The sequence below is a fragment of the Chionomys nivalis genome, chromosome X (genome assembly GCF_950005125.1).
Source record: "Chionomys nivalis chromosome X, mChiNiv1.1, whole genome shotgun sequence".
Classification (NCBI taxonomy): Eukaryota; Metazoa; Chordata; class Mammalia; order Rodentia; family Cricetidae; genus Chionomys; species Chionomys nivalis.
Window position 1 is genome coordinate 117,707,365 of NC_080112.1, and position 26,365 is coordinate 117,733,729.

The 26,365-nt window shown below is 45.6% G+C and overlaps 1 protein-coding gene across 7 annotated transcripts in view; it reads left to right on the forward strand.

Annotated features, from left to right (window-relative positions):
- Nucleotides 1-22,054, forward strand: part of Septin6 (septin 6) — a 75,674-nt gene extending 53,620 nt beyond the window's left edge. For 4 of the 7 annotated variants that reach the window (XM_057759149.1, XM_057759155.1, XM_057759153.1 and 1 more), the window contains exons 7-11: nt 823-919; nt 5,120-5,288; nt 8,093-8,225; nt 10,402-10,592; nt 18,869-21,052. In XM_057759149.1, coding sequence (XP_057615132.1) covers nt 823-919; nt 5,120-5,288; nt 8,093-8,225; nt 10,402-10,592; nt 18,869-18,893 — 615 coding nt within the window. In that variant the 3' untranslated portion in view covers nt 18,894-21,052. The other 3 variants (XM_057759152.1, XM_057759151.1, XM_057759150.1) reach the window with 3 other exon arrangements.
- The last annotated feature ends 4,311 nt before the right edge of the window (nt 22,055-26,365 follow it).

Sequence of the window (26,365 nt, forward strand, 5' to 3'; positions counted from 1 at the left end):
TAGAGCTGAGAGGCCAGGATGCAAGCAGATGATGATACAGCATGGTTTTTGTTCTCACCTCCTCCCTCAGTCTAGCCCTCTGCATTCACTGGCCCTCATCTCTCCTGCAAGCACCGAGCTCTTGACCCTGCTTGAACTTTCCCTCTCATCTTCTTCCCTACTCTGACAGCCCCGCCATCCTCTATTCAAGGAGTATTTGTGAAGTACCTACTCTTAGCCCTCGGTCACATCCTGTCTAATAGGATTTTGAGACTGTAACTTAGGCTTTGTCAATGAGAGTCCAAGCTCCCAAGGTGCAAGGAAGGGTCTTCTACTTTTTTTATGTCCCTCATAGTGCACCCTCAGAGCTTGTGGGTGAAGATTTCCTGATTTGCCCTCTAGGTTCATGGGGTCAGTCTGAGCGCTTATCTAGGGTGGGCAAGAACAAAGACCGTCCAGCTCAGTGGTTTTAGACTGTGCTTTCAAACTCTGGAAAGACAATGATGCCAGATTCTGTACTCTGCCGGCCCCTTCTGATGCTCATAAACCCACCCCCAGCGATGGTGACTGGTGAGAGTAGCTTGCTAGGTCATATATCCACTTAAGTAGTTCCTGTCCGTTGCCTGTGTTTTCAACCATGCCATTGTTATCCAGAACAGAGAGTCAAGAACTAGGTCTCATCCCTGCCTGGCTATGAAGCTTAATAAACGCCTCTCAATGCTGCTGCAGTGAGTGGTGCCTCAGAGAGATGACCCAAAGTCCTGGAGACGAGCCACAGCTGTATTGTGGGACATTCGCTACCGTCCTGCTGGAGTTCTGAGTGTTTGTTTGCCTCTGTTTTAGGCCCACCTGCCGTTCGCTGTCGTTGGCAGCACAGAAGAAGTGAAGATAGGCAACAAAATGATGAGGGCGCGGCAGTATCCTTGGGGGACTGTGCAGGGTGAGTCTGTGCAGAGGGGCTGCACTTAGCTCCTTCTCTGTGTATCTGCTGCCTCTGCCATGATATGCCGAGCTCCTAGCTTGTCTCAGCTTCCGCTACTCAGTGTGGGTCTCAAACAGCCACGGGGGTCACTAGCAGCAAGCTCTGGCCCCATGCCCAGATTCTGTGATAGGAGCAGACTCCTTTTGTCTAATGGAGAAAGTACTCCCTTATACCCCACCCTGAAACAGCAAAAGACGAATGGACTCGGCACAACATAGAAAGGGCTATAGAAGTGAGTGTGTCATTAGGAGAGGCACGAGAATGTTCACAGCAGTGTTACTCATAATGATAAATTATTACAAACAATGAGGTGTCCATCAAAGTAGCCGGGGTAATTTGTAAAATGGTCATATAATGGGGTCTTAGACAGCAATGAAAGTGAATAAATTTCAGTTACATCTGTGTGGATGGCTCTCAGAAACACAGTGCTAAGCGAAATAAATCACACAATAATGCATATGGTAGGTTTCTATTTATATGAATTCCAAAAGTAGGCTAAAATAACATGATATATATTGTGATAAATTCATGCATGAGTGATGAATGATGAAACCATTTTTGTTAAACACACACAAAAACAATGAGAGCTGGAGCAGTGGCTCAGAGGTAAAGAGTACCTGTTTACTCTTGCAGAGGACCTGACCTCCGTTCCCAACCCCCACGCCACGAGGCTCACCTTCCTCCTCTAACTCCAGCTCCAGGGGATCAGAACCCTCTTCTGACCTCTGCAGACACCCTACACACACACACACACACACACACACACACACACACACTTTCCTCCAAGCCTCATGGCCTGAGCCTGAGTTTGATCTCCAGAGCCCACACGGTGGAAGGAGAGAGCTGATTTCTAAAGCTTGTCCTCTGACCTTCACACAAACACCAGCGCCCTCACAGGTGCACAGTGCACACCCACACCCCCTCACACTAAACGAATTAAAATAAAAAAATATACAAATGACTGCTAAACCCTGTCAGGATAGTGCTTCAGTTTCATTGCCAGAGGAGGCAGGGAGTAGAGAGAGGTGCATGAGATCAAAAAGAGGCCAGCAGGGGCTTCCAAGGTAATAGTAACATTCGCTTTGGTTGTGGGGATATTTACAAATTTTAAATTTCTTTAAATTGCACATACCTATTTCATGTACTCTTTTATAGATATGCTTATTTCATCATTTTAAAGAATTAGTTATATACTGTATACATGCATGACAATTCTTTTTGCAGTCTGTCTCACACATATGCTTCTCTTGTCGGTTCAGGGGGTAACATGAACTCTAGGACTCTGCCAGAGGCAGAGGTTTGGGGGCCCTGAATCTGTAGCTATAAACCAGGCTGTGACTGACAGTTTCTCTGTAAATTCTTCCCAATCCTTGGGCAAATAAAGGAGAGTGGGCACCCAAGAAGGGTGGCATCCATCTGTAAGTCCAGTCCTGGGAGGTGGGGGGGCGCAACTGAGAGAGGATCGTGAGTTCAAAGGCAGCTTCGGGAGACCGTGTTTCAAAGAAGCGAAGATGAAAGTTGATAGTGAGTTGCCCACCTCACATCCAAAGGCTGGTATGATTGAAGGCGCAGCAAAGCCCCACCCACAGTAGCTGGAATGCTTTTCTTCTTCTTCTGTGCTGCTGAGACTGACCTGGGGCCTCTTGTGCATGCTAGGCGAATGCTCTGCCACTAAGCTACCTCCTCGGTTCTTCTTTGTTACAATGTCAGAGACGGAAGTCAGGCCTCCTGCCTGCTAGATGAAAACGCTACTGTTGAGCTCCATCCCCTGTCTGGATGTGCCATCGGTAGTAGAAGACTGTTTGGCAGAGCTATGCAAAGTTTTGCACTTCTCCGCCATTTGCAGCTGGGGATGTGTCTTAGTCAGTGTTTTATTGCTATGAAGAGACACCATGACCATGGTAACTCTTTTTTTTTTTTTTTTTTTTTTTTTTTTTTTTTTTTTTTTTTGGTTTTTCGAGACAGGGTTTCTCTGTGGTTTTGGTTCCTGTCCTGGAACTAGCTCTTGTAGACCAGGCTGGCCTCAAACTCCCAGAGATCCGCCTGCCTCTGCCTCCCGAGTGCTGGGATTAAAGGCGTGCGCCACCACCACCGGGCGACCATGGTAACTCTTTGTGTTTGTTTTGTTTTGTGTGTGTTTTGACCATGGCAAACGTTTACAAAGGAAAGCATTTAATTGGGGCTGACTTCCAGGCTCAGAAGATTAGTCTATTATCAACATGGCAGGACATGGCAGGGTATAGGCAGGCAGGGTGCTGGAGAAGGAGCTAGGAGTCCTACGTCTTAACCCATGGGCAACAGGAAGTGAACTGAGACAATGGGCATAACTTAAGCATATATGAGACCTCAAAGTCTGCCCTCACAGTGACACACTTTCTCCTACAAGGCCACACCTACTCCAACAAGGTCACACCTCCTAATAGTGCCACTCCCTATGAGATTATGAGGGCCAATTCCATTCAAACCACCACCACCACAGGATGTTACACTAGAAACACCGGGAAAAGGCTTCTGGACCAAGAGCCACACCTTTGGAGTCTGTGGCCTAAAAGACAGAAACCTGAGGTGGGAGGAGACAAACCAGCAGACAGACTTCCAGTGACTTCCTTCCTCCAACTTGGACTACCCTCCTCTTATCCCAAACTGAGTTCTGCTGTTGTTTGTTTGTTTTGAACTCCCTAGTTGACATTTTTTTCTGGATGAGGAAGCAGTTGAACACTGCTTGGAAGCCTAAAAAAGACTTAGAATTATTCCTTTCTTATATCCTTAAAAAAATAGAGTTTTGTGTAGCCCAGGTTGACCTTGTAATCACTATGTAGTTGAAGCTGGCCTTGAACTCCTGACCCTCCAGCCTCTACCTCCTAAGTGCTGAAATCATAGATGCGTACCACCAGGCCTGGCTCTAGAATCATTCCTCCTGATCAGGGGTCACTGTCTTGAGCTGAAGAAGCAGATACATATAGCTTGCTCCCAAGGAGTTATTTTATTGCTGCAGCTTTTTATATTAGTTTATGTTCTGTGGCAATAGATATAGGTCGGTACTGACTATAAGGGACCTTAAGTAGAAAGAGTACATGGACCACTCTGGACTTTGGACAAATACTTCTGATGACCATATCTGACCATCTCTAATAGTACAACGCAATGGATCCGAGCCCGGAGACATCCTATTAGAGCCCCGCTTGCAGCATGGCCCTGGCCAGAAGTCCACTCTGCTGTGATTTAATCCACATCGCTCACCTTCTTGTCTACTACCCACAAGGCAAAGAAATGGTTATCTACTTTCCCCTTCAGATTGCAGTGGTCAGGCCATTATCCACCCTTGTTAAAACACCTCCTCGGAAGCTTCTACAACCCACATGGGCCACCCCTGAGGTCTGGCCCTCCTTTTCCCTCTCACCTTTCCTACCCTAGTTCTTTTCCCTTGCTCTCTGGAGATTCATCTATGGTCTTTGCCTCGCCCCTACACTACCGGGATTTGAAACCTAACTCTGCAACTTGCTCACTATGTGGCCTTGCCTAGCCTTCGGAGGCCTTGTGAAGATCACGTTCTATTATCTGCCTGATAAATTCGACTCTCCCTTCCAGCGTCATCCAAGAGGTTTTATCTTTTGGGAAGCCCTTGTTCTCCTGGAGTTCACAGGTCCCCCTCTTCTGGGCTTTTACTGCACTGCAGCCATGCCTCCACGTTTGTAATTTTGGCATTGTGTTATATTGTTCTGTTTACGTGCGCTTTCCCACTAAACTGCAGGTTCCTAAAAGTGTGGCCCCAAGACTTCGCTTCTGAATTATCTGGGCCAGAGAGAATACTGGAAACAGAGATTCCACTAATATTTATTGGGTGGATGGCTAGATAGAGGTGCACGCGTCGTCATCTGCAAAGCAATGTAGAGCAGATATTTCTGCGCAAGTCTGCTTGGTAAATTTGTGCGGAGGCCTTAATGAAAGTTCTTAGATATTTGTACAGTAGTATTGCCCTTTCATAATGTTTCATTCCCATTTTCACAGAAAATGGAATTAGGTTAAATGTGTAGGAGCCATATAAAGAGGCTGCGAGGCGATGTCACCATTAGACACTTTACTTCTCACTGCATCCATTTCTTCTTCTGCTGGCCTTCCTTTCAATATACTTCCAATGCCCCAATCCCCGCTATGCAGTTGAAAATGAGGCCCACTGCGACTTTGTGAAGCTGCGGGAGATGCTGATTCGGGTCAACATGGAGGATCTGCGGGAGCAGACCCACACCCGGCACTATGAATTGTACCGCCGCTGTAAGCTGGAGGAGATGGGCTTCAAGGACACCGACCCTGACAGCAAACCATTCAGGTACCGCTCACGCCAGGTCACGCCCGCCTGGTCCAGTTCAGAAAACCTTGCCCTGGACAATAATCAGCCGGGGAGGAGAGGTGTGGGAGTTAGCTAGGGGGCCCAAAGGAATTCCTGAGTCACCAGTGTTGCACATCTGCCACTTAGAAAAGCAGGGAAGGGCAGGGGTCCAGAGAACACTTTGCTGACTACTCACTGCTTTGGCCCCTCCCTTCCATAGACCTTGAGCTGGGCTTTCGTTCTACTGGGTGGCAGTCAGGAACTGTCCTCTGTTCCCACTTTCTTCATCTGGTTCTCCTGTTGCTTAAGACAGGTTTCCAGTATGTGCTTCCCTAGCATGCACAAGCCCCACTAAGTAAAGAAATAGGAAAATACAGAATAGGACCACAGCCACTTTGCTTGTATTGGTGACCTGCCTGAGGCTCTTCTCCCACCGCCTAAGAATTTCAGTGTGAGTTTTGTTTTGACCCCTGAAGATGAATAATCCCTGGTGTTTTCCTCACCTCAGAACTAAAGTGCTTTTTAGTACGCAGGTGGGAACCCTAGGCCAGTGGAAGCATCTGCTCTCTATACACAGTGCGTCATCAGCCCTTTACCGTGACTCATCTCCTTTCAGGAAATGTCAGGCATCCATGAGCAAGCCGAGGGGATATCTGTGGGAGGAAAAGGCACTCAAATGGCCTCTGGGATCCCACAGAACCTGTTCGTGGCAGAAAGAGGGCCTAGGACACTGTACAAGTGGTCCGTTGGGGGACTGTCTGCTTTAGGAATGGCAGCCTCCCACCCCTCAGTGGAGAGGCAGGTCAGGGCCCCAGAGCTCCTGTGCAGGGAGGAAAGCGAGTTTGCCTCTGCTGGAAGGCCCTCGGTTTCTCTCCCTTCACCTCCAGTTTTCCTCTGCATCTAGAAGGTGTACTTCTACCTGTCCATTCAGTCCTGGCCTTCCCTCCTTTGCCCCATCCTCGAGTCTTCTGTTCCTGCATCTTCACCTTCCCCCCTCTCCCACTGCCCTTGTCCACCTTGCTGGTAAATACTCCTGCCTCACGAGCCCTTTTTCAGTTCTGCTCTTTCTTGCCAGTTCCTCCCATCAAGAGCTTTGTCTCTGACAGGGAAAAAACACTTCAGTCTCCGCTGTTCCTCTTCCTCCTCTCTTCCTCAACTCACTGCAATCTGCCTTCTGCCTCCAGCTCTCCACAAAAGGGCCTCTCTCTAAGGCCTACAGTTGTAGATCGGTGGTCAGTTTCATCGTGGCCTGATTTCTATCTTTGATTTTAATGTGAAATGTTCGTTTGGCTTTCTTGAAATACCCTCTGCCTTCAGCTCTGTCAGTGTTGGGCCCGGCCAGCTTCATCCCTCTCCCCTTGCCCTCACTTTCAGGTTCATTTCTTCAGCTTTCTCCTTTAAATGTTACTGCCCCCTTGGGGTTCCTTCCATGGGCCTCAGCTCTTCCATACTCCCGTCTCTTTGTTCTGGCTCTTTCTATTCTCACAGGTCTAATTAGCACCCGGGAATCTGATGACTCCAAAGCTAACGCTTTACCATTGAACTCCAAGCCCACAGATGCAGCTGCACCGCAGACATTTGCCCTCAGACATGCTATGGATGCCTATCCTGAATCCCCAACAGTCTGCCATCCAGCCCACGTCCTTCTTCTCCCTCTTCCATGCTGTTCATGTTCTACCATCTAGCTAGTGGCCCAGGCCAGAAACTAGAATCAGCTTCCTTTGGGAGTATATTTAGAAACTTTAATGTCGATCATAAGCACAAAGATTCAAAGAGAGATGCGCACCAAGACAATAAGATACACTTGAGAAAGCAGGTATGAGTTACTCAGGGGACAGCTGTCTGGAATCAGCTTTGATTTCTTCCAAGGCCTGGAAATTCTGCAGCCCTTGTTGCTCCTCCAGATCTCTCTCCATTCCCTGCCAGCCCTGACATGAAGATCCTGCCCTGTCATACTGAAATTGCTGCATAGTTTTCTTCCCAGAATAGCCAAGTGGACTTTCCCATGTTCTGAGTGATGAAAACCACTCAGGGGATATGTGTCCACTTCTTCCATGTGGCATCCAAAGCCTGTCCTCTTCTTCCAGACTCAGGAACCTCCCCTCCCAGTCCTCCGTGGTTCCTGTGATTCCCCCAGGCCTATTCAAGTATGCTGCTCTGTTCTTGGAACACAGTCCTTCTGGTCTTCACCCGGCTGACTCTGACTCTTTTTAAAATAATATGTACAGACCAGGGCATGGTCTTGATCTAGGCATCTCCCGATAGACCCCGAGCTCCTCTAAGGCAGGCACGGTGACTCTAGGCGCTAGATGCTGAGCGAGTGACTAGCATCATGTCTATTCGCACTGCTGACTTACGTGGTAGCTGTAATCTCAGCAAGTATTTGAGGAAGTGCTGAATCAATGTGGGTGGTTCTGGAGCCAGGACCTGGCGGTGCAGTGCAGTGGGAGAGAGGCCATACATGAAGAAACAGGAGACCCAGCTTCTGGTGTCAGCTCTGCCTCTAACTAGGTGTACAATCTTCAGCGAGTCACTTCACCTCTGTGAGGGGGGTGGGAGGGGGAGAGAGATTTCTAGAAGGTGGTATCCAGTTCATCGGGGCTCCTCTGCCCCTTCAGTAGCTCTGTAATCTTGCTGCTGTATGCCAAGCTGTCCCCTCCCCTCTGATGGTCCTCTCTTTACATTTCTCTGTCAGAATTAGAATTAGAGCAGAGAGGATGAGGGGGGCTCAGGATGGTTGGGGCCCGTTTTCTTGAGCAGGACTTGCCCGGGAGGCAGTGGAATTGACTGAACCCCATCTACAGTTTACAGGAGACATATGAGGCGAAGAGAAATGAGTTCCTAGGGGAGCTCCAGAAAAAAGAAGAGGAGATGAGACAGATGTTTGTCCAGAGAGTCAAAGAGAAAGAAGCTGAGCTCAAGGAGGCGGAAAAAGAAGTAAGTGTGGCCTGGAGAGCAGGCAGGTAGGAGGGGAGACTGAGTGCAGTGCTAGAGACCTCAGCCTTGACAGGGCAGCTGGAGGGGAGAGGGACGCGCAGCCTCTGGACAGGACTGGAGTGCAGCTTGGGTGGAGAGAATCTTCTTGGCCTTCATTCCCTAAGGCTGGGATATTTTCTCATTCTGTTAATTAAGTAGAGGTGTTGCCAATCAACATGGTAGCCAATAGCTATAGGTGGATTTTTTTTTTTTTTTTGGAAATTTGAATTCATTCATTTGCTTAGGTTTCGAAGCCTATATGTAGCCCAGGCTGGCCTCAAATTTTAGAACCTCTTGCTTGCATCCTAGGATTACAGGCATGAATTACAGTGCTCAAAATATTTTATTAATTGCTTATATTTATGGAGTATGATGTGCAATTTTTATGTTTATATAATAGAATTATTAAATCAAGCAAAGAGTCACTTCATTTCATATGTTTATCTTTTTTGTTATTTTTCAAGACAGGATTTCTCTGTGTAACTGTCCTGGCTGTCCTGGAACTAGCTCTTATACACCAGACTGACCTTGAATTCCTGAAATCCACCTGCCTCTGACTCCTGAGTGCTGGGATTAAAGGCATGCACACTACCAGCTGTTTTTTTTTTTCCTTTTTTTTTTCTGTTGGAAATATTTAAAATCTAAGCCAAGTCTGGTCACACAGGCTATAATCTAGCAAGAGCACAAGTTCAAGGCCTGCCTGGGCTATTTAGTCAATCGCTGTCTCTAAATAAGAAAAGTTGAAAGGGGGCTAGGGATGTAGTTCAGCGGTCAAGCTCTTGTACAGTAGCATGCTTTAGGCCCGAGGTTCAACATTCCCAGTACTGATAGGGGGTGCATTTGAACTATACTCTTGACCATTTTGAAATATACAATAAAATTTACAGTTCAGCTCTTCTCGTTAGCCCATTGCAAATGTAAATCCTGATGCAGCTGCGGGTGCGGAGCCGCTCTAGGAGAACACCCAGTTCTCCTGGGCAGTGGGGCACGTTGATTCAGGGTGTGGAGCCACACCTGTTGTCAACAACTTTGAGCAAGCACAATAACTCAAACTCCCTGACCTTCAGACAAGGTGGAATAGGCCCACATTTTTGGAGTTATTTTTTTGGAGCATTGGATCCTCTGGAACTGGAGTTACAGATGACTGAGCGCCAAGTGAATGCCAGGGACCAAAACTGAGTCTTCTGGAAAAGCAGAAAGTGCTTTTAACTCCTGAGCCATCCCTCCAGCCCCTAATAAGTAATAAGCCCCTGATAGTAATCAGTTCTTTAAAAAGAATCAAACATATGCAGTTATTCTTTCAAGCAACGGCCTTGACTTGCAAGCATCCTCTACCCGGTCCCATCTCAATGCCAGAATAATATCAGCCAGCACTTCCCTTCTCTTGGTCTTAGTTCCTAAACAATCTAAGAACCCAAATTTGGCTGCACATGCGTTGGGGAGCAGAGACAGGTAGATCCTAAAGTACGGGCTTAGCCAGAAGGAGAACTTTACATATGGACGATCCCATTATAGAATCCCATTATAGAATCCTCCAAAGACTTGTTGACCTTGGGCAAATGCCTTCATTTATGAGACTTTCTGTTTCCTCATGAAATAGACTCTACCTCAACTGTGTTGTAAGATAAGCATGCTGGCCTATATCTTTATCTCAGTACTCAAAAGGCGAAGACAGGAGGGTTGTGAGTTCAAGGTTAGCTTGAACTGCACAGCAAGATCCTGTCTCAAAAAGAAAAGGAATAGAGTCCTGTGTTAATGAAAATGTTTTAATATATTAGATTTAATTATATTAGTTATATTAGATTAGGCTTGTAACAAACTTAAGTACATATTATTAGCAACTACACCCAATAACTACTACAGGGGTTCTTTGAAATAAAATCTTTGTTTACACAGAATACATTGGTCCTTGACCATTTCAGGAGCAGAGATTCTGAGAACAATTACAGCAATCTACAATAATCCTTAGTGTCATCATGGCTGTTACTGGCAGGAATGTTTCTTATTGTCCCAGAGTCCAACTGGGTTGCAGACACAGTGGTTCGCACCCACTCTGGTCTTGGCTGGGCTGAGGACTGCTCACTGCTGCAGAGGGGTGGGGGAGACTCCCTCTAACTTCCCTGTGCCTCTCTGCCAGCTGCATGAGAAGTTTGACCGTCTGAAGAAACTGCACCAGGAAGAGAAGAAGAAGCTGGAGGATAAGAAGAAATCCCTGGATGATGAAGTGAATGCTTTCAAACAGAGAAAGACAGCAGCTGAGCTGCTCCAGTCTCAAGGCTCTCAGGCTGGGGGCTCGCAGACTCTGAAAAGGGATAAAGAGAAGAAGAAGTAAGTAGCAGGCTTTGCCGCGGGGGTGAGTGTATGTGTGTGTGTGTGTGTGTGTGTGTGTGTGTGTGTGTGTGGCATCTTTCTTTTCCTGCCCAGCCCCTCCCCTCAACTCTGTCCACCACCTTTTAGGATTTAGAGGCCAAGGGGGCTGGTGGGCAGGTGTGCACCGCAGGCTGCAGCTAGACTCCTGTAGTTAGTTCAGTGTCCTCATGGTGCCCAAGTCTGAGTTGCTGAGAGAAGAAGAGCACTCCCAGAAGTCTAGCTTTGCCCTTTGGCCCATCTGGGAAAGCTCTGCAAACTCAGGGCGGATAGTAAGGGAAGAGGGGCTAGGAAGTAGGAAACAAACTGTGAGATGTAGAGGGATAAAGAGAGGAACAAAAGGATGGACATACCAGGATCTTTTAGTAGAAGCTCTATGCACTTCCCCAGACCCTAGACCAGCGCTTCGCAACCTGTGGGTCAAGACCCCTCTGGAGGTCAAGTCAAGACCCCTCTGGAGGTCAAGTCACCCATTCACAGGGGTGGCCCACGACCATCGGAAAACAGATATTTACATTATGATTCATAACAGTAGCAAAATTACAGTTATGAAGTAACAACAAAAATGTTATGGTTGGGGTCAGCACAACAAGAGGAACTGTTAAAGGGTCGCAGCATTAGGAGGGGGGGAACCCTGCTCTAGACTTTCAGTATCATGCAGCATACAGGTCTGCTTGCTCCTCCCACATCTGAGGGGAGGGGCCTACAATCTTACTCTGCCTCCATTCTAGCTGCACCCTGTGAAAGGTAAATGCTGCCACTGAAGGCTGCACCCTGTCTCCCATCCTCCATCCTTTTGCTATACCTCTTCCTGCTGGCTGCTTAGGTATAGGTATGCCCAGCCCGGGGTACTAAGAACTTAGTGGGGTGGGGGGTGGGGGGGGCTTTGGATGCAAGTGTCCTCTGCATAGGCCATTTTCAAGCTTGGGAAATGGTTCAGAAACCATTGTTTCTCCAAGTGTTTGGTAGGTTAGCAGTCTCTGCTTGCAGAAATACCCCATTCCTCATTTCAGAGCCAGAGAAGAGGAAAGAGTTTTGGCAAGCAAGCATGCAGAGATTCCCTTGTGCTCTGTGCCTATTTGTGCAGTGGGACTCGGGGTATTCCGGGATGGAGTATTTAACAACATCCTTACTAAAGGACCTTTAACATCCCAGAGATGCCCATGCTCATGACCTTTGATTTGGGGCCACTGATTTGAGTCAGCCATTGGATACTTTCCAGAAGGAAGAAGTATCTTTTTGCCTCTGTGCCTGGCTTCTCACTTAGGAATCACACCATGAATGTAGACTATTTTATATTTCACGGCACTGAGTTTTGTGATCCTGTTATCCAGTTTGACTACATATTATGTAATTTGAATATGTTATCAACTTGGTCCAGAGATTTTTTTTTAAGAATAGAATCTTTTTCTTGGGGTGGGGGTGGGGTCTTGAAACAGGGTTTTTTGTTTGTTTTTTGTTTGTTTTTTTTTTTTTTTTTTTTTTTTTTTGGTGTGAGTGTGTAGCCCTGGCTATCCTGGAACTAGTTCTGTAGACCACTCTGGCCTAGAACTCACAGAGATCCACCCGCCATGCCCCCCCACCCCCAGAACAGAATCTTACAGCTACATATCAAATTCACTAAGGTTCAACTAGGCAGATGGAAAACCTCTGTGGATGCATCATCTATTAACTTATCAGTCATGGCACATCAGTTATACTAACAGAAAACGATTCATATTTTCCTTTTTAAAATTTCTTTGGCACTGGGTGGTGGTGGCACATGCCTTTGATCCCGGTACTTGAGTTTGAGGTCAGCTGGGTCTATAGAACAAATTTCAGGACAACTAGGACTGTTACACAGAGAAGCCCCATCTCAAAAATCCAAAAGTAAAGAAACAAAGTAAACAATTTGTCATCACCTGGTTTGTTTAGGATGCACTGATGTTGTAGGTCAGTGATTCTCAACCTTCCTCATGTTGCAGCCTTTCAATACAGTTCCTCATGTTGTGCTGACCCCTAACCATAACATTATTTTTGTTACTACTTCATGACTGTAATTTTGTGTTTTCTGATGGTCTTAGGTGACCCCTATGAAAGGGTTTGACCCACAAGGGGGTTGGGGGCCCACAGGTTGAGAACCACTGCTGTATCCAGTCCCTTCAAGATACTCAGTGAAAGCTCTTCCCAGACCAGACTTTTCCCCAAACTGACTTCCTCCCACCTCATGCAGAAGACTGGATGAGTCTTTCTTTCCCCACTCTCCAGAAATATCTGGGATTGGTGCCAGTGCCCCTTTCCAGTTCTGGGATGGGTGAAAACCTTGCTGGGATGTGGCACCTTACACTAGCATTCAGAGCCGGCACAATAGCCCGTCCCCATCCATACTCTGTGAGTGGCCCCAGGTCTGGGCTCCTTCTGCATCTCTGTGAGCAATTGGTGAACTTGGAGAGAGGCTGTGCCACTAAGTTTATGCTGCTCTGCTCCCATGGCGCTTTTGCTGGTGATGGTTTGGCGAAGGGTATAAATCCTTGTAGTAATTTTTTTTAGACAGACTGTGGGTGGATCTGATCAAGCCCCAGCTTTAGAATTTCCTCTGGATGCCCCTAAAGAGACTAAGAAAGAGTGGTAGTGTTTTAGGGTCTACCAAGCCACACTTCCCTGTTCCCTTCCCCGTTTCTCCTAATCCTTTGACCTCTAACACTTCATTATTTGTATCAATTCTTAATATTGCATTTCTCCTCATGCTCACTCCACCTTCATCAGCTCTTACTGTTTTACAGTTAACTCTGCTGTTTGCTGCATGCTGCATGAGACCCAGGGTCCTGGTAAGCTTTATTAACTCTAAATAGAACTGCCAGTGGCTTCTAGAACATACCTCCCCAAACCCCACACTTGTGATACATATAGTTAACCGTGAAAGAAATGGCTTCATTCGACCTGCTACTTTCCTCCCAAGACTTCCAGTATAAAGTTGTAATCTGTCGTGGTTTTAAGTGGGCTTGTTACATCTGGAGTGCTTGCCTGCCTGCCTGCCTGCCTGCCTGATTAGATGTATGTGTGTGACGGCATTTGCACACTTCTGTTGCTGGAACAGCTGTGTAGCATAGGAGAGAGATCATCTGACCAGCATGTAAAGTTTCAGCTCAGACACTGTTTTCATACAGAGCCATAATCATGACTTTCAAAATGAAGTGTGAGGATGCAGGAAACTGCTGGGTTCACAGTCCCTTGCCTGCCATGTCACCGTCAATACTGACTACCCCACACATACACCCCAGATACAAGGTTGTGCAAAGAGAAATTGCTTCTCTGTCCCCCTCTAGTAACTGCTCCTTATCTGAGGGGTTCAAGTTCTCCAATTTCTTTTTATTGCATGCCCCACCCTCCAAAATATAACCAAAGTGGAAGATAGTGAAGAGACCTCAGATACTATAAGGAAATCCTTACATTTAGTGCTGTATAGAACAGGTGAGGTGGTTTGGCAGGCTTCATGGCAGCATTTACCTTTCACAGAAAGCTGCTGAAGTCTCGCAGCTTGCGTTTAATCCCTAGAAACCATAGAAAGGTGTAAGAAGAGAAACAACTCCATAAAAGTTCTCCTCCGGTCACTCTACACCATGGCACGTGTGTCCATAAATGGTACTAAGAAATTAATTTTAAAACTTTAATTCTGGGTCTGGAGAAATGGCTCAGGCGGTTAAGAACACTTTGCTGCTCTTCCAAATGAGCTGAGTTTGCCTCCCAATACCCACACATTAGGCGGCCCACAATTGCCTGTAACTCTAGCTCCAAGGGATCTGACAACCTCTTCTGGCCTTTGTGGGCACCTGCATGCGCATGCGTTTGCGTGCGCATGCGCATACACACACACACACACACACACACACACGCACGCACCTCTCTCTCTCTCTCTCTCTCTCTCTCTCTCACACACACACACACACACACACACACACACACATACACGCCTCTCTCTCTCTCACACACACACCTCTCTCTCTCTCACTCACACACACACACACACTAAATATAAATCTTTTAAAAATTAGTTCTGTAAGAACAAGCTTCATGAAAACCTCTGCTAAAGAATTAGCAGGTAATTCTTTGTAAGAATCTCTGAGGGCTAGTGGTTGTGTCTACAGAAGTAGAACAGTCCATGCTATCGCACAGATTTTAAAGAAAATGAAAGCAGTCATTATAGGATAAAAGAAAGCAGTGATTAAGCGCCTTTTGTATACGCTACCAAAACCAGGAAGTGGGGTGAAATTGAATAGAAATATTTTTAACAGCGCACTTAGATTTCTTTTTAACTCTGACACGGAAACTTTGAAATGTAGAGAGAAAAGGGGTAATAGTACACTTCAGCCCCCGTATTCCTGGAGCCTGGCCATCAAAGAATCATTGACATACAGCCAATCCTGCTTCCTCAATTACCCAGACATGCTGAATTGTTAAGGCAAAAGTTGTATCATTTTATGTGTAAAATGCATAGTATGTATTTCTAGGAGATAATGATGCTTTAAAATAAACACAGCCATCATTATCACACCTATAAAATTAGCAATAATTTGCCAACATAAAACATCTAGTTGGTGGTGAAAGTACCCCAGTGGTTGCATAAATTGCCTTTCTTACTTTTGGTTTGTTTGGGTTGGGGACTAAAGTATTGAGAAGATGTCCCCTGGCTCAGCCATGCGGTGCTTTATATGGAGAGCCTGCTGTTAGTCATCAAATCAAGGGTTGCAGTCATTGCACTACAAACCTCAGGCAGCTGGCAAAGGAACCCTCCTTTCAAGCAAATGCCAGCAAGGAAGTCCATCCAGGCTTCTGAAACAGAAAGCCCAGGGAACTGAGTCAAACAAATGCATCCTAGAAGAACAAAGCAATGATTTACAACCTGTTTTAAAAACAAGCCCTGGGGCCCCTGCTAGGGCACCAGCTTCAAACGGCAGCTTTCTATTTAGGAAGACTAAATTCCTAGAATATTTGCTCACTACCATAGGTCAGGTGCCTAGTCAAGTGTCTGACACATAGTAGGAGCTCAGTTCATATGGAGTTTCTTTGTTCTACCATTTTTCTTTTTTAAAAAATTTTAAAGAGCCGGGCGGTGGTGGCGCACGCCTTTAATCCCAGCACTTGGGAGGCAGAGGCAGGCGGATCTCTGTGAGTTCGAGACCAGCCTGGTCTACAAGAGCTAGTTCCAGGACAGGCTCCAAAACCACAGAGAAACCCTGTCTCGAAAAACCAAAAAAAAAAAAAATTTTTTTAAAGAATTGTTTTTTTTTTATTTAACTTTATTTTATGTGCATTGGTGTGAAGGTCTCAGATCCCCAGGAACTGGATTTACAGACAGTTGTGAGCTGACATGTGGGTACTGGGATTGAACCCTGCTCCTCTGGAAGAGTAGTCAGTGCTCTTAACCACCAAGCCATCTCTCCAGCCCCTGTTCTACCATTTTCAATGAGAGCAGGAAAGATGTATTTTGGTGAATTCCATTTTGACTAATTCAGATTTCATTGCACACCGAATGATTTTCACCCAGAGTTCCCTGGGTACGTCTTTGTTAGTAGCCATCCTTAAAATGGACCCTGGAAAACTATCACTAAAGTCACGCCTTATAAGTGAGAGACGATAAACAGCTGGAGCAGCCAATTTCAACCCCAAGCTTCTGTGTAGTCGACTGCAAAAGCAGTTCTAGATCATTTGATCTGGGAGGGCCTTAGCTGCCTAGGATCTGCAAGCAGCAAAGGTTATGTGCCTCCTTCCCAAAACCTTCACTTGAGGGGTTGATCAGAAAAGCCACCTAGAAGGCAGGCTGAGGGAAGCTTCTATACATGGGAGAGCAGGCACATTCATTGTGAACAGTTGATTGCATATTCTCATATATGCATGTTTGTCTAATTCCACTCCCCGTAAATAGCACTAATTTAATGGGATGACTGTTGTGTCTGTTTTTCCAAAAATCCCCGAGAAAATCAACTTAAGGAAGGAAATTTGGTTCTATTTATGGTCACTTGGCCTCATTGGTGTGGCGTAGATCTTGGCAGAGCATCGTGGTAGAGGGGTGTACAGAAGCAGAGCTTCTCACTTCGTGCCAGCCAGGAAGCAGAGAAATGAGGCAGGGACAAGATACAGCATCACAGGACTTGTTCCAGTGACCTACTTCTTCCAACAGGCCTGCCTGTAATACTATGAATCTTTCAACAGGATTATTCTGTTAAATCAGAGCCCTCAGACTCTAGTTGCTTCCTCAAAACCCCTTAGCTGACAAGGAAGCCTTTAATATATGAGTCTTTGAAGCACACATCACATCTAAACTATAAAAGAAATCTCATTTTCAGGTCATAAACAAGGATTTTGAAACAAAGCAAAGAAATTCTCAGAGACCATTAAGACTCTCCCAGTAATAGGAGAGTCTTGGTTAGATATCTCTTATCATGGATATAATACTTTATAACCACAGGCATATCAGTCAGTCTCTTCATATGTGACACAGGGACCAATATGACTTAATATACTTATATCACAGAAATGAAATCCCAGCAGGAGACAGGTCAAAGTACGGCATGAACACAAACCAGTGGGCTTCTGTAGCTCAGGTTTACAAGTCACTGGTTGGAACCCCACCCATCACACACTTGACAAACAGGTATTGGCTTAGGGTTGCAGTTAGCCGGCTAAACATGCTACAAAAGATGCCAAAGTTGAAACCTCGGTTTCTTCTTGTCCTTTGGGACAAGAGGGCTGTGAGCCTGATGCTGTGTCTGGTAGCCTAAGGTCACTAGAGACTTGGTATACATGGACAAGGTTATCTGGATGTGTGTATGTGGGATTGTATGTCAAGAATAGATTTTAAAAATTATTTGTGTGGGATTTGGTCTTTATTTTGCTTTTTTAATGTCACCACTGCTGCCATTAATATGAGAAAGCATGTTCCCAGAAGCCAGTGCATAAGACTTTTAAGACCATCTAACATAGCTATTCTACTTTAGCTATTAGTTATGACTTAATTTCTTTCTGGCTATTTTTTAGGGATCCATCCATTCATTAACCCCCCTTCTCTTTTCATTTTCAGTTTGGGCTTCCTGTAGACGCACCCTTTCCTGTGCAACAGAACTGGGCCTCCCTCTCTTATTTCCCCCTTACCATGTTGAGGGGGCATACAACCCATGCCCTCCCCTCTCTTCCTGCGAATGTTATAGAAGCCTGAGAGTCAAATGATGATGCCTGGCCTCTGACCAAGAAGCCAGCAACGACATAGCTTGGAGTCACATGCCATACCTTAGTCCCTCTCCTAGCACCCCCAACCATATGTGCCCCTACTTCTCTATCCCTATCTTTGCCAGACTGTCACATGTTCAGGAGTTGCTATTTGCTACTCTTCCTCATGTGAATTTGACCACTATTTGTTTCCTTGAGGTATTTCCATCTACCCTGGCTGATAAATACCAGTCAAGCCTCAGAGCTTTCCCCTTACACTCCTGCATCCTAGTCAATGGGATTGTCCTCCCATTCCTCTAAAGAGCCATAACCTCTTCTCATAGGCTTCAAAAGAATTGCTAGTGATACCTATTTCTTCTACCATCTTAGCCCAGCCCTTTCCCGATTCCATTCAGCACACATTTCTTTGTACCAAACCCTTTCTATAAAACACAATTTTCTGGGCAAGACAGTGTATATTTCCCCTCTAATTCTGGACACCCCACAGATAAAGAAGGGAAAATAAACTAGCATATTATTACCAGCCTAGAGTCTTGAATGATAGACTTATAGAATTCTCCTTGGGGATTTCAGCATGTCATTGGTCATTTCTTGCCATCCCAATGAGATGGACTAGCAATAATAATAATCCCAGTTTTTAAACTGGTGAGTTGCTTCAAGAAGCTAGGCTTGGGGCTTGCCTGGATGAGTATGCTAGTCTACCTGATGATTGTAATGATGGGTTGAATCTGCATTTACACCCGTGCCACTTCAAAGAGGAGAGACCATTAGCTGGAGGGAAGAAGAGATGCTGTTGCTTGACATTTACTTCAGTCTAAGGATTTGATATTTTAAAAATACCCTAGTCTTAAGTTTTATAATGGGTCCCATCTGATTGTGGCTTTTGGAAGCCCTTTGAAGTACAGAGCCTTCCACTGTCAGGACCATGAGGCACAGTATGGCTTTTGGTGTTTGCCTAGTGACAGAGCAACAGCTAGAGGCGACCTGGCAATGATCTGTGGCTAATATGGCGTCTCTCTGCCCTTCCTTTGCAGTAATCCATGGCTGTGTACTGAATAGTATGCCCTGCTACAGCTGGACTGGACTCCACTTAGCCTTTTAAGAGAAGGTTCTTATTTTAACTGACAACTTTTTTTAATGGTGCCAGACAGCTGGGCCCTCCACCCCTGCTCTGGTACTTAAAGCTTCTCTCTCTCTCTCTCTCTCTCTCTCTCTCTCTCTCTCTCTCTCTCTCTGTTTTATTTGAGTTCTGCAACTTGCTTCTGCCTCCCAGTCCAACTGGCGTGGACCATGACCTTCTTCTTTTTTCATATTTTAAAGGTGGTTGTATAATCACTACCTCTAAAACACGCAAGGTGATGATACATTTACAGGCTTTCGGAACTGTTGCAAAAGGGCAGAGCCATTCTCTACAATCACAGTTAACACTCGGAAGCCAAGACTAAGCCCAGAGCAGAACTAGTTAAAAGCGAGCAAGTCAGTGTGCACACTTTCTCTGTTTTGTGGTCAAAGGGAGAAGACAATGTTCATATGTACTGGCCTGTGGCCAGAGGCAAGTACAGGGTCACAATGGGAAAGCATGAGCTAATTTCTTGGGAAAAACCAACTGGAAGTAGAGAAATTCAGGTAACCCTATGCCTCAATGTAAAACAGAACAAGGCATCACCACCAAAACAGAAAGCCCAAAGCAGAATCCCCAAATACCTTCAGTTACACAGTCAGTAGTCGGGGGAGTCAGGCTACTGAGTTAACTGAGTCTCCTTGAGAAAGACCTCTTATTTGTAGCCATGGGATTCTGTGGGGTTTTTGTTTTTAAGACAGGTTCTTACTATGTAGCCCTGGCATCACAGCGTAGATTAGGCTGGCCCTCAAATTCACAGAGATCTGCCTGCCTGTATTTAAAGGCAAACACCAGCTACGTGCAGACCCAGCTGTTTTAGACGTTTTAACTCACCTTCCTGGAAATGAGGCCTCTCCTTTGCAATTGTATATAAATACACTACTTGAGGCTTGCGGATTTCAAAATACTTTGCAAGTATTTGAGCTAGACCACTTTTCAAAAGCAAGGAGGAATTGTACATAAGGTGGGAACTTTTTGGCCAGCATGGATGATGTAACCCCCTACGAGGATATTGACATGTAAAGAAATGAAGGCACTTATCTGAGGTTCCACTGCTATTTCTTGGCAAAGTCCAAGCAAAATTTTGTCTCTGGGTTCCCAATCCTTTCACCAAAGGGACCCAAGTATTTATGTATGTTCCTGAAGACAATTTTTTTTTTATGTTCAGAGAAACCAGTCATTGTTAGAGGAGTCTTGAGGGTTTTCACATAGAAGAATAGGATAGGATGGATAGGGGCAGGTGGAGAGAAGGCTTCAGGCCAGCTACCATGATGCCTGATGGTCAGTTAGCTTTCCTATAAATCTGAACCAGGACCAGGCCAATGTCCATTTCACCGGTACACTGTGTGGCTTCTTGTAATCAGGGAACTTTGGTGGAAATAAAAAGCAATCAAACTCATTAAATTGAGATGATGCTAAATTTCACTGAGCAGCTCTTCTCACTGTAAATGGGAAGGTTTTTGTTTTTCTTCACTTGAACATCTTTGTGTGTGTGTGTGTGAGACAGGGTTTCTCTCTGTAGCCCTGGCTATCCTGGAACTAGCTCTTGTACACCAGGCTGGCCTTGAACTCCACAGAGATCCGCCTGCCTCTGTGCTGGGATTAAAGGCCACCACTGCCCGGCATTGAACATCTTTTGAATCAGTACGGTTGTTACTATTCTTTAAAAATACTCAAAAATCTGTTTCCTTCTAGTGAAACAAAAACCATTAGATATGATCTGTGCTCTTGTTTTTCTAGACTAGAATGGAATGGCTTTCCTGAAACACACACACACATACACACAACATTCATTTCTCTGAAGTCAACAAGTCTGGTTTCCCCACCTAGTTCGGGTCTTTTTTAAAAACTCACTTGGCATTCAAATGTGGCTGTTAATATGTGCTTAGTTTTTAATTAAAGCAAGACTCATTAAACTGGTGTGTGGTGTTCTTCAAACCTTCTCAACAGATTTCTCCATGGTGATGGTCCCTCCGTGACCTGTTCCTGTCTTCTTGGCATTTAATCTACGCTACCTTCCACTGCCCACTCCCCTTGCATGCCACTTTCAATGTCCTTTCTCTTCAGCTAATTTCGTGTTTTCTCTCTCTTTCTCTCTCCCTCTCCAGCTTTTTTTAACCTTGTCTTCAGCAGCTGTACTAAGTCTAAAGGAGAAGACTGCCATTATAGAAGAGTTAGTTAGGGCTCCATATTGTCTCAAGCAAGAAACCAACCAGTTCCCCTCCCCTGCAACTGTGCACATAACACCACACTCGAGTGTACATGTGTCCCTGTGTCCAGGCAAGAAGCTCTCTTCTGACTTACATGGTGTTTTACATGGAAGTGTCTTGTCCTAAACTCACAAGGCAGGAAAAGAATCATCAGAGCTGGAATTGGACCAAATGTAACCTCAGCCGACGACAGAACCACTCACCCAGGTGTTAAGTGATTGGGGCAAGAGACCTCAGCTGTGGGTGTGGAAGTACTGTTCACAAGGTTTTGAGTTTTCTGTTTGTTTTTTAAAAACAACTCTCTGGTTCAATGGGTTGACTGTCTTCAGCCACTGTCAGGCTGATTCTGAATATGGATGAGAAAGTTGAGTGACATTTGCATCTTCAGCATTCGAAGACCTTCTGTAGCCCCCAGCGAGGGGGAGGTATGGAGCATTAACATTCTGCTGGAGAAAAACTGACTGACGGGGTTTAAGCTTAGTGAGAACAAAGCTTCTCCACGCAAACTTCCAAGGGGCTTTGGGGGCTTTGCAAGAGGTTTCTGCTCAACTTGGTATCTGGAAGGAGAGCTTTGATGTTGGTAAATCTGCCTTCAATTCATTGGCTTTACTTAATATCCGAATACCACGTGAGTGTGCTCCTTCCCATGTAGCCATCCCACAAACACCAACACTCTGCTGTCCGTCTCTTGAGAGAGCCTCTTTGCATGTTTTCCAGAAGCTGTGTTTGTTTTCCTTTCTTCTCTGTGGTTCTTTTGGCTCAAAGGTGTGACCAGTCACTGCCCTTCTGGGGCTTTCCTTTTCCACAAGATACATCCCAGAACCAGCACTGTTTAGCTCATTATCTTTCTAATGTCCATGTCAATTTTCAATAAAATTCAAAGAAATGTTCCATGGCTCCATGATCTGATCCCATCAGTTGAGGGCATGGCTCACCACAGTTTGCTTCAGTAAATGGGTGGCTCCCTCCCAAGTGGATAATTTGGGAGGCCCAGAGAAATACCATGGTGCCACCAAGCCTTCCTCAGTGGACCACCACACCCCTTGCTTCCTTCTGGCCCTGAAATTCCAGTGGGGCAGGGTGGGTCTCTGCTTTCCCTTTAATTAGTACTGGCTGGGCTAATCAGATAAACTGAGAACCAGACAGTAGAGGGAAGGGGAAAATACAAAATGGCATCCCACAGAGCAAAGTCCAGGTAAGTTTTAATTATGGAACAAAAGCAGCTCTGTGCTGCTCCTCATTTACTCTTGTGATGTGCACATTGTCCCAATTTCCCAAGTTGAAAGGCATCCATTCTGTAGATACTCAGAGTCGCCTCCCATCCTCCCAAGCATTAAGGTAGACAGAAAGGAAAGTCGTCAGTTTTCAGAAATCTAGTGCGTGAAGGGGGGCTTGCTTCCCTGCACTTCATTTGCCTAATGATCAAAGACTGAAGAAAGGACCAGGGCGTCTTCTCCATAGCAAAACCTGAAGCCTCTGCTTGGGTACCAGAGCAGACAGCACTGACCTGCCTCTACGCAGCTCACACGCTAGAGGGCAGCAGAGTAAAGCTATAGTCACTTATGACGTCACTGAACACTGAGAAGCAGGTGGAGGTGTGGAAAAATACAGAATCCTTAGCCTGTTGTGATAGCGGGAAAGTTGTGATAAGAAAGGCAAAGGCGTTCTGGTAATATGGTAAGGCGCCTGCTGGCAGGCCCATCTGTCTGCGTTCCATCCCTGGGACCTATATGGTGGAGGGAGTGACCTGATTCCTTGCAAGTCCTTCTCTCATTTCCCCACACACACTCCACCCAGTTTCGGGGGTGAGGGAGAGAACGAAAACCCTAGGAACCTCTTCTATTGCCAAAGACGACAAAATCTCAAAAAAGTAAAGGCGGGGATGATGGCACATTCCTATAATTTCAGCATTCAGAAAGCATGGGGAAAACGAAGTCTTGTCTGACACCAACCTGGTGTCAAAGATAGAGTCCAAGGCCATTCTGGGTACACATCCAGACCCTGTCTCAGTAAACCCAGCCTGGGGTGGTGGTAGGGCTTCTCTAGAAAAGAGGAATGCCAGTAAGTCCTTCAGAGAACTGATACACATTGAAAACAAGATACAAAAAGTATCTGGGTATTTGGGTCATTGAGATGGCTTGGCACAAAAAGATACCTGCCGCCAAGCTTAATGACCTGAGTTTGATGCCTGGAACTGACATGGTGGACACAGAGAATTAACTCATGCAAGTTATCCTCATGTGCATGTGCCATGGGTGCAAGCAAATGTGGGTGCAAACTCACTAAAGAAATAAAAATGAAAAGATTCAGTCATGGATGGAGCAGAAGAGATGACCAGCCCACAGGTTAAAAGTACTGCGGCTCTTGCTGAGGATCAGATTCCAGCACAAGACCTAGGGCAGGGCTTCTTACTGCCCAGGTAACTCCAGCTGCATGGGTTCCCTTTCCCTCTTCTGACCTCTGAAACTCCAGAATTCACAGGCACATACCCACGCATAGACAGAAACACACATAATTTAAAATAACTCTTTACGGGAGGGGGCATTAAGTAGACGAGGTTTCTTTGTATCGTGTTCACTGCCAACCTGAGTTATGGGTAATAAGCACATTCCCTTCTAGAACCACAGTTGCCAACTTTGGGAAGTGACTCATTATTATATCATTTCAATCTACCAAATTATTATTATTATTATTATTATTATTATTATTATTGGTTTTTGAGACAGGGTTTCTCTGTAGCTTTGGAGCCTGTCCTGGCAGTTGCTTGAATAACCTCGAACTCACAGAGATCCGCCTGCCCCTGCCTCCCAAGTGCTGGGATTAAAGGTGTGCGCCACCATCGCCCGACTAATAGTATGGATTCTTAACCTCTGTGCTATCTCTCTACCTCCAACACTGATCTTTTTGAAGTCCTGTTTTTGGTTATTGTCATTTTTATTTATTTGTTGGTTTTTCGAGACGGGGTTTCTCTGTGTAGCTTTGGTGCCTGTCCTGAACTAGCTCTGCTAGACCAGGCTGGCTTCGAACTCACAGAGATACACTTGCTTCTGCCTCCCTCCTGAGTGCTGGGATTAAAGGTGAGCGCTGCCACCGCCACCACCTCTGCCCAGCTTGTTGTTGTTTTTAAAGATACAGCGGAATGTGTGCGCTGTAAAGATAGCTCAGCAGGTAAAAGTACTTGCACAATGACAACCTGATTACAAATCTAAGAAGAGAACCAAGTCCTCAGAGTTGTCTTCTGGCTTTCACAAATGCACCATGCCGGGTGGTGGTGGCACACGCCTTTAATCCCAGCACTCGGGAGGCAGAGGCAGGCGGATCTCTGTGAGTTCGAGACCAGCCTGGTCTACAAGAGCTAGTTCCAGGACAGGCTCCAAAACCACAGAGAAACCCTGTCTCGAAACCCCCCCCAAAAAAATGCACCATGACACCCATGCACCCACAAATACAATCAATTAATAAGTAATAAACTATTTTCATTTTGGATCAAGGTGTTACTGAAAGATTTCGGCGCAAGTAAACCCTAGCAGGTCCCAGGGCGGGTGGGAGAGAGAGAGAGAGAGAGAGAGAGAGAGAGAGAGAGAGAGAGAGAGAGAGAGAGAGAGAGAGGTGGAGAGGGAGCCAGAAAGCTGCACCTTCAGAAGAAAGGCGGGCAGAAACCAGCTTGCCTCAGCAGGAAAGTGCGCAGGGGAACTGAGAGTGGGCGGAGCTTGCCTCTTAAAGGACAGGTTATTGACAGGGAAGGTCAGTAAAATGGTAAGTTACCTCATTCCTCCACTATATAATTGCTAGGCTTACTCGTCCCTCTTCCATCAACAACCTTGCTAATAAAAACCTATGTGGAGAAAATGTACATACACCTTGCTCCTCATCAAAAACTTCTTTCCAGATTTAGCATCTGTTGGTAGTTCTTGCCTGAGCAAATCTGCAAAATGATTTTTCAATTTCAGCCCTTCCTCCCCAAGGTTTGGTCAATGCACAGTGATTTCACAGTAAGCAGGAGCCTTTCCCTCCCTCCCACTTGTCTACTTAGCGTCATTGCGGATTTATGGCTCTATATGATAAATATGTTTTATATGAATATTTGGGGATTTAATTACTAACTTTTAAACTTAACATACAAGGTAGTGGGCTTCATTAGGACATTTTCATAGATCGATCCAAGTCACTGTACTCTGTTCTGATACGCCTCCCTCCTATCTTGTTGGTTCCCTCCCTCCCCAGTCCTCTTCCTTCTTCTGCTTTCAAGTCATTCTTATTCCATTTTCCTTTCTTTTTTTCTTCCTTGACCCCTCCCTTCAGATTTTTTTCCTCCCTTCTCATGTTTCTCTTTGGCTTTTTATCTCACACACACACACACACTTCCCAACGTTTTCTACTTCATTACTGTTCCTAATTATTTTGGTGCTCAGGCCTAATTGGAGGTTCCTAATTATTGCTTTAAGTCCATTAGTAAGCACTCCTCAAGTGCATTTATGTTGAGGGGTACTCAGGTCAAGAACTCTGGGGGGGGAGTGAAAGTGTAATTGTCCAGGGGAAGAAAAGGCACTAATGGGAGGGGAGGGGGGACAAAAGCAAGGCGGGGAGGAGTATGTTCAATCTACAATATATACTCATAGGAAAATTTAAAAATAATATTTTTAAAAAGAATTTTATGAGACTGAGACAGCAGGATTGCTGTAGGGGTGAAGCTAGCCTGGGCTCCAGAGTGAGACTTTGTGTCAAGAAAATAAAACAAACAAAAGCCCCTCTAAGGATTTCTATGCAGATAACAGCTGATGAGGGCGCGAGGCTTTCTTCAGTGGTGGAGCTGATGGTAAGCTGCCCATGCTACTGTAAACTACCCTAATTGTTATCCCCAAAGTCTATGGAAGTTGAAAGGAGGCTAGGTTAGGAAGAAGGGCTTGGTGGTAAACTAGAGAGTTACAGTAATAGGGAGTGCAGGGTGTAATCAAAATAGGCATGTAACTTGCTCCGACACACACACACACAAATTTTGAATGGTCTAATTTCTGATGTGCTAATAGGAATGGTGTTTACCTGGGTTCTGAGGTTCCCTCCTGCCATTACTGACTCCTTTACAAGAAAGGTCAGAGAAGGAAGCCTGGCACAGTCAGAGGGCTTGTGCGCAGTCTAGAGAGTGGCAGAAGGCTGTGTTTGAGAACAGATGGATGTTTAGTTTTGTGGTATGGTTCAGGACT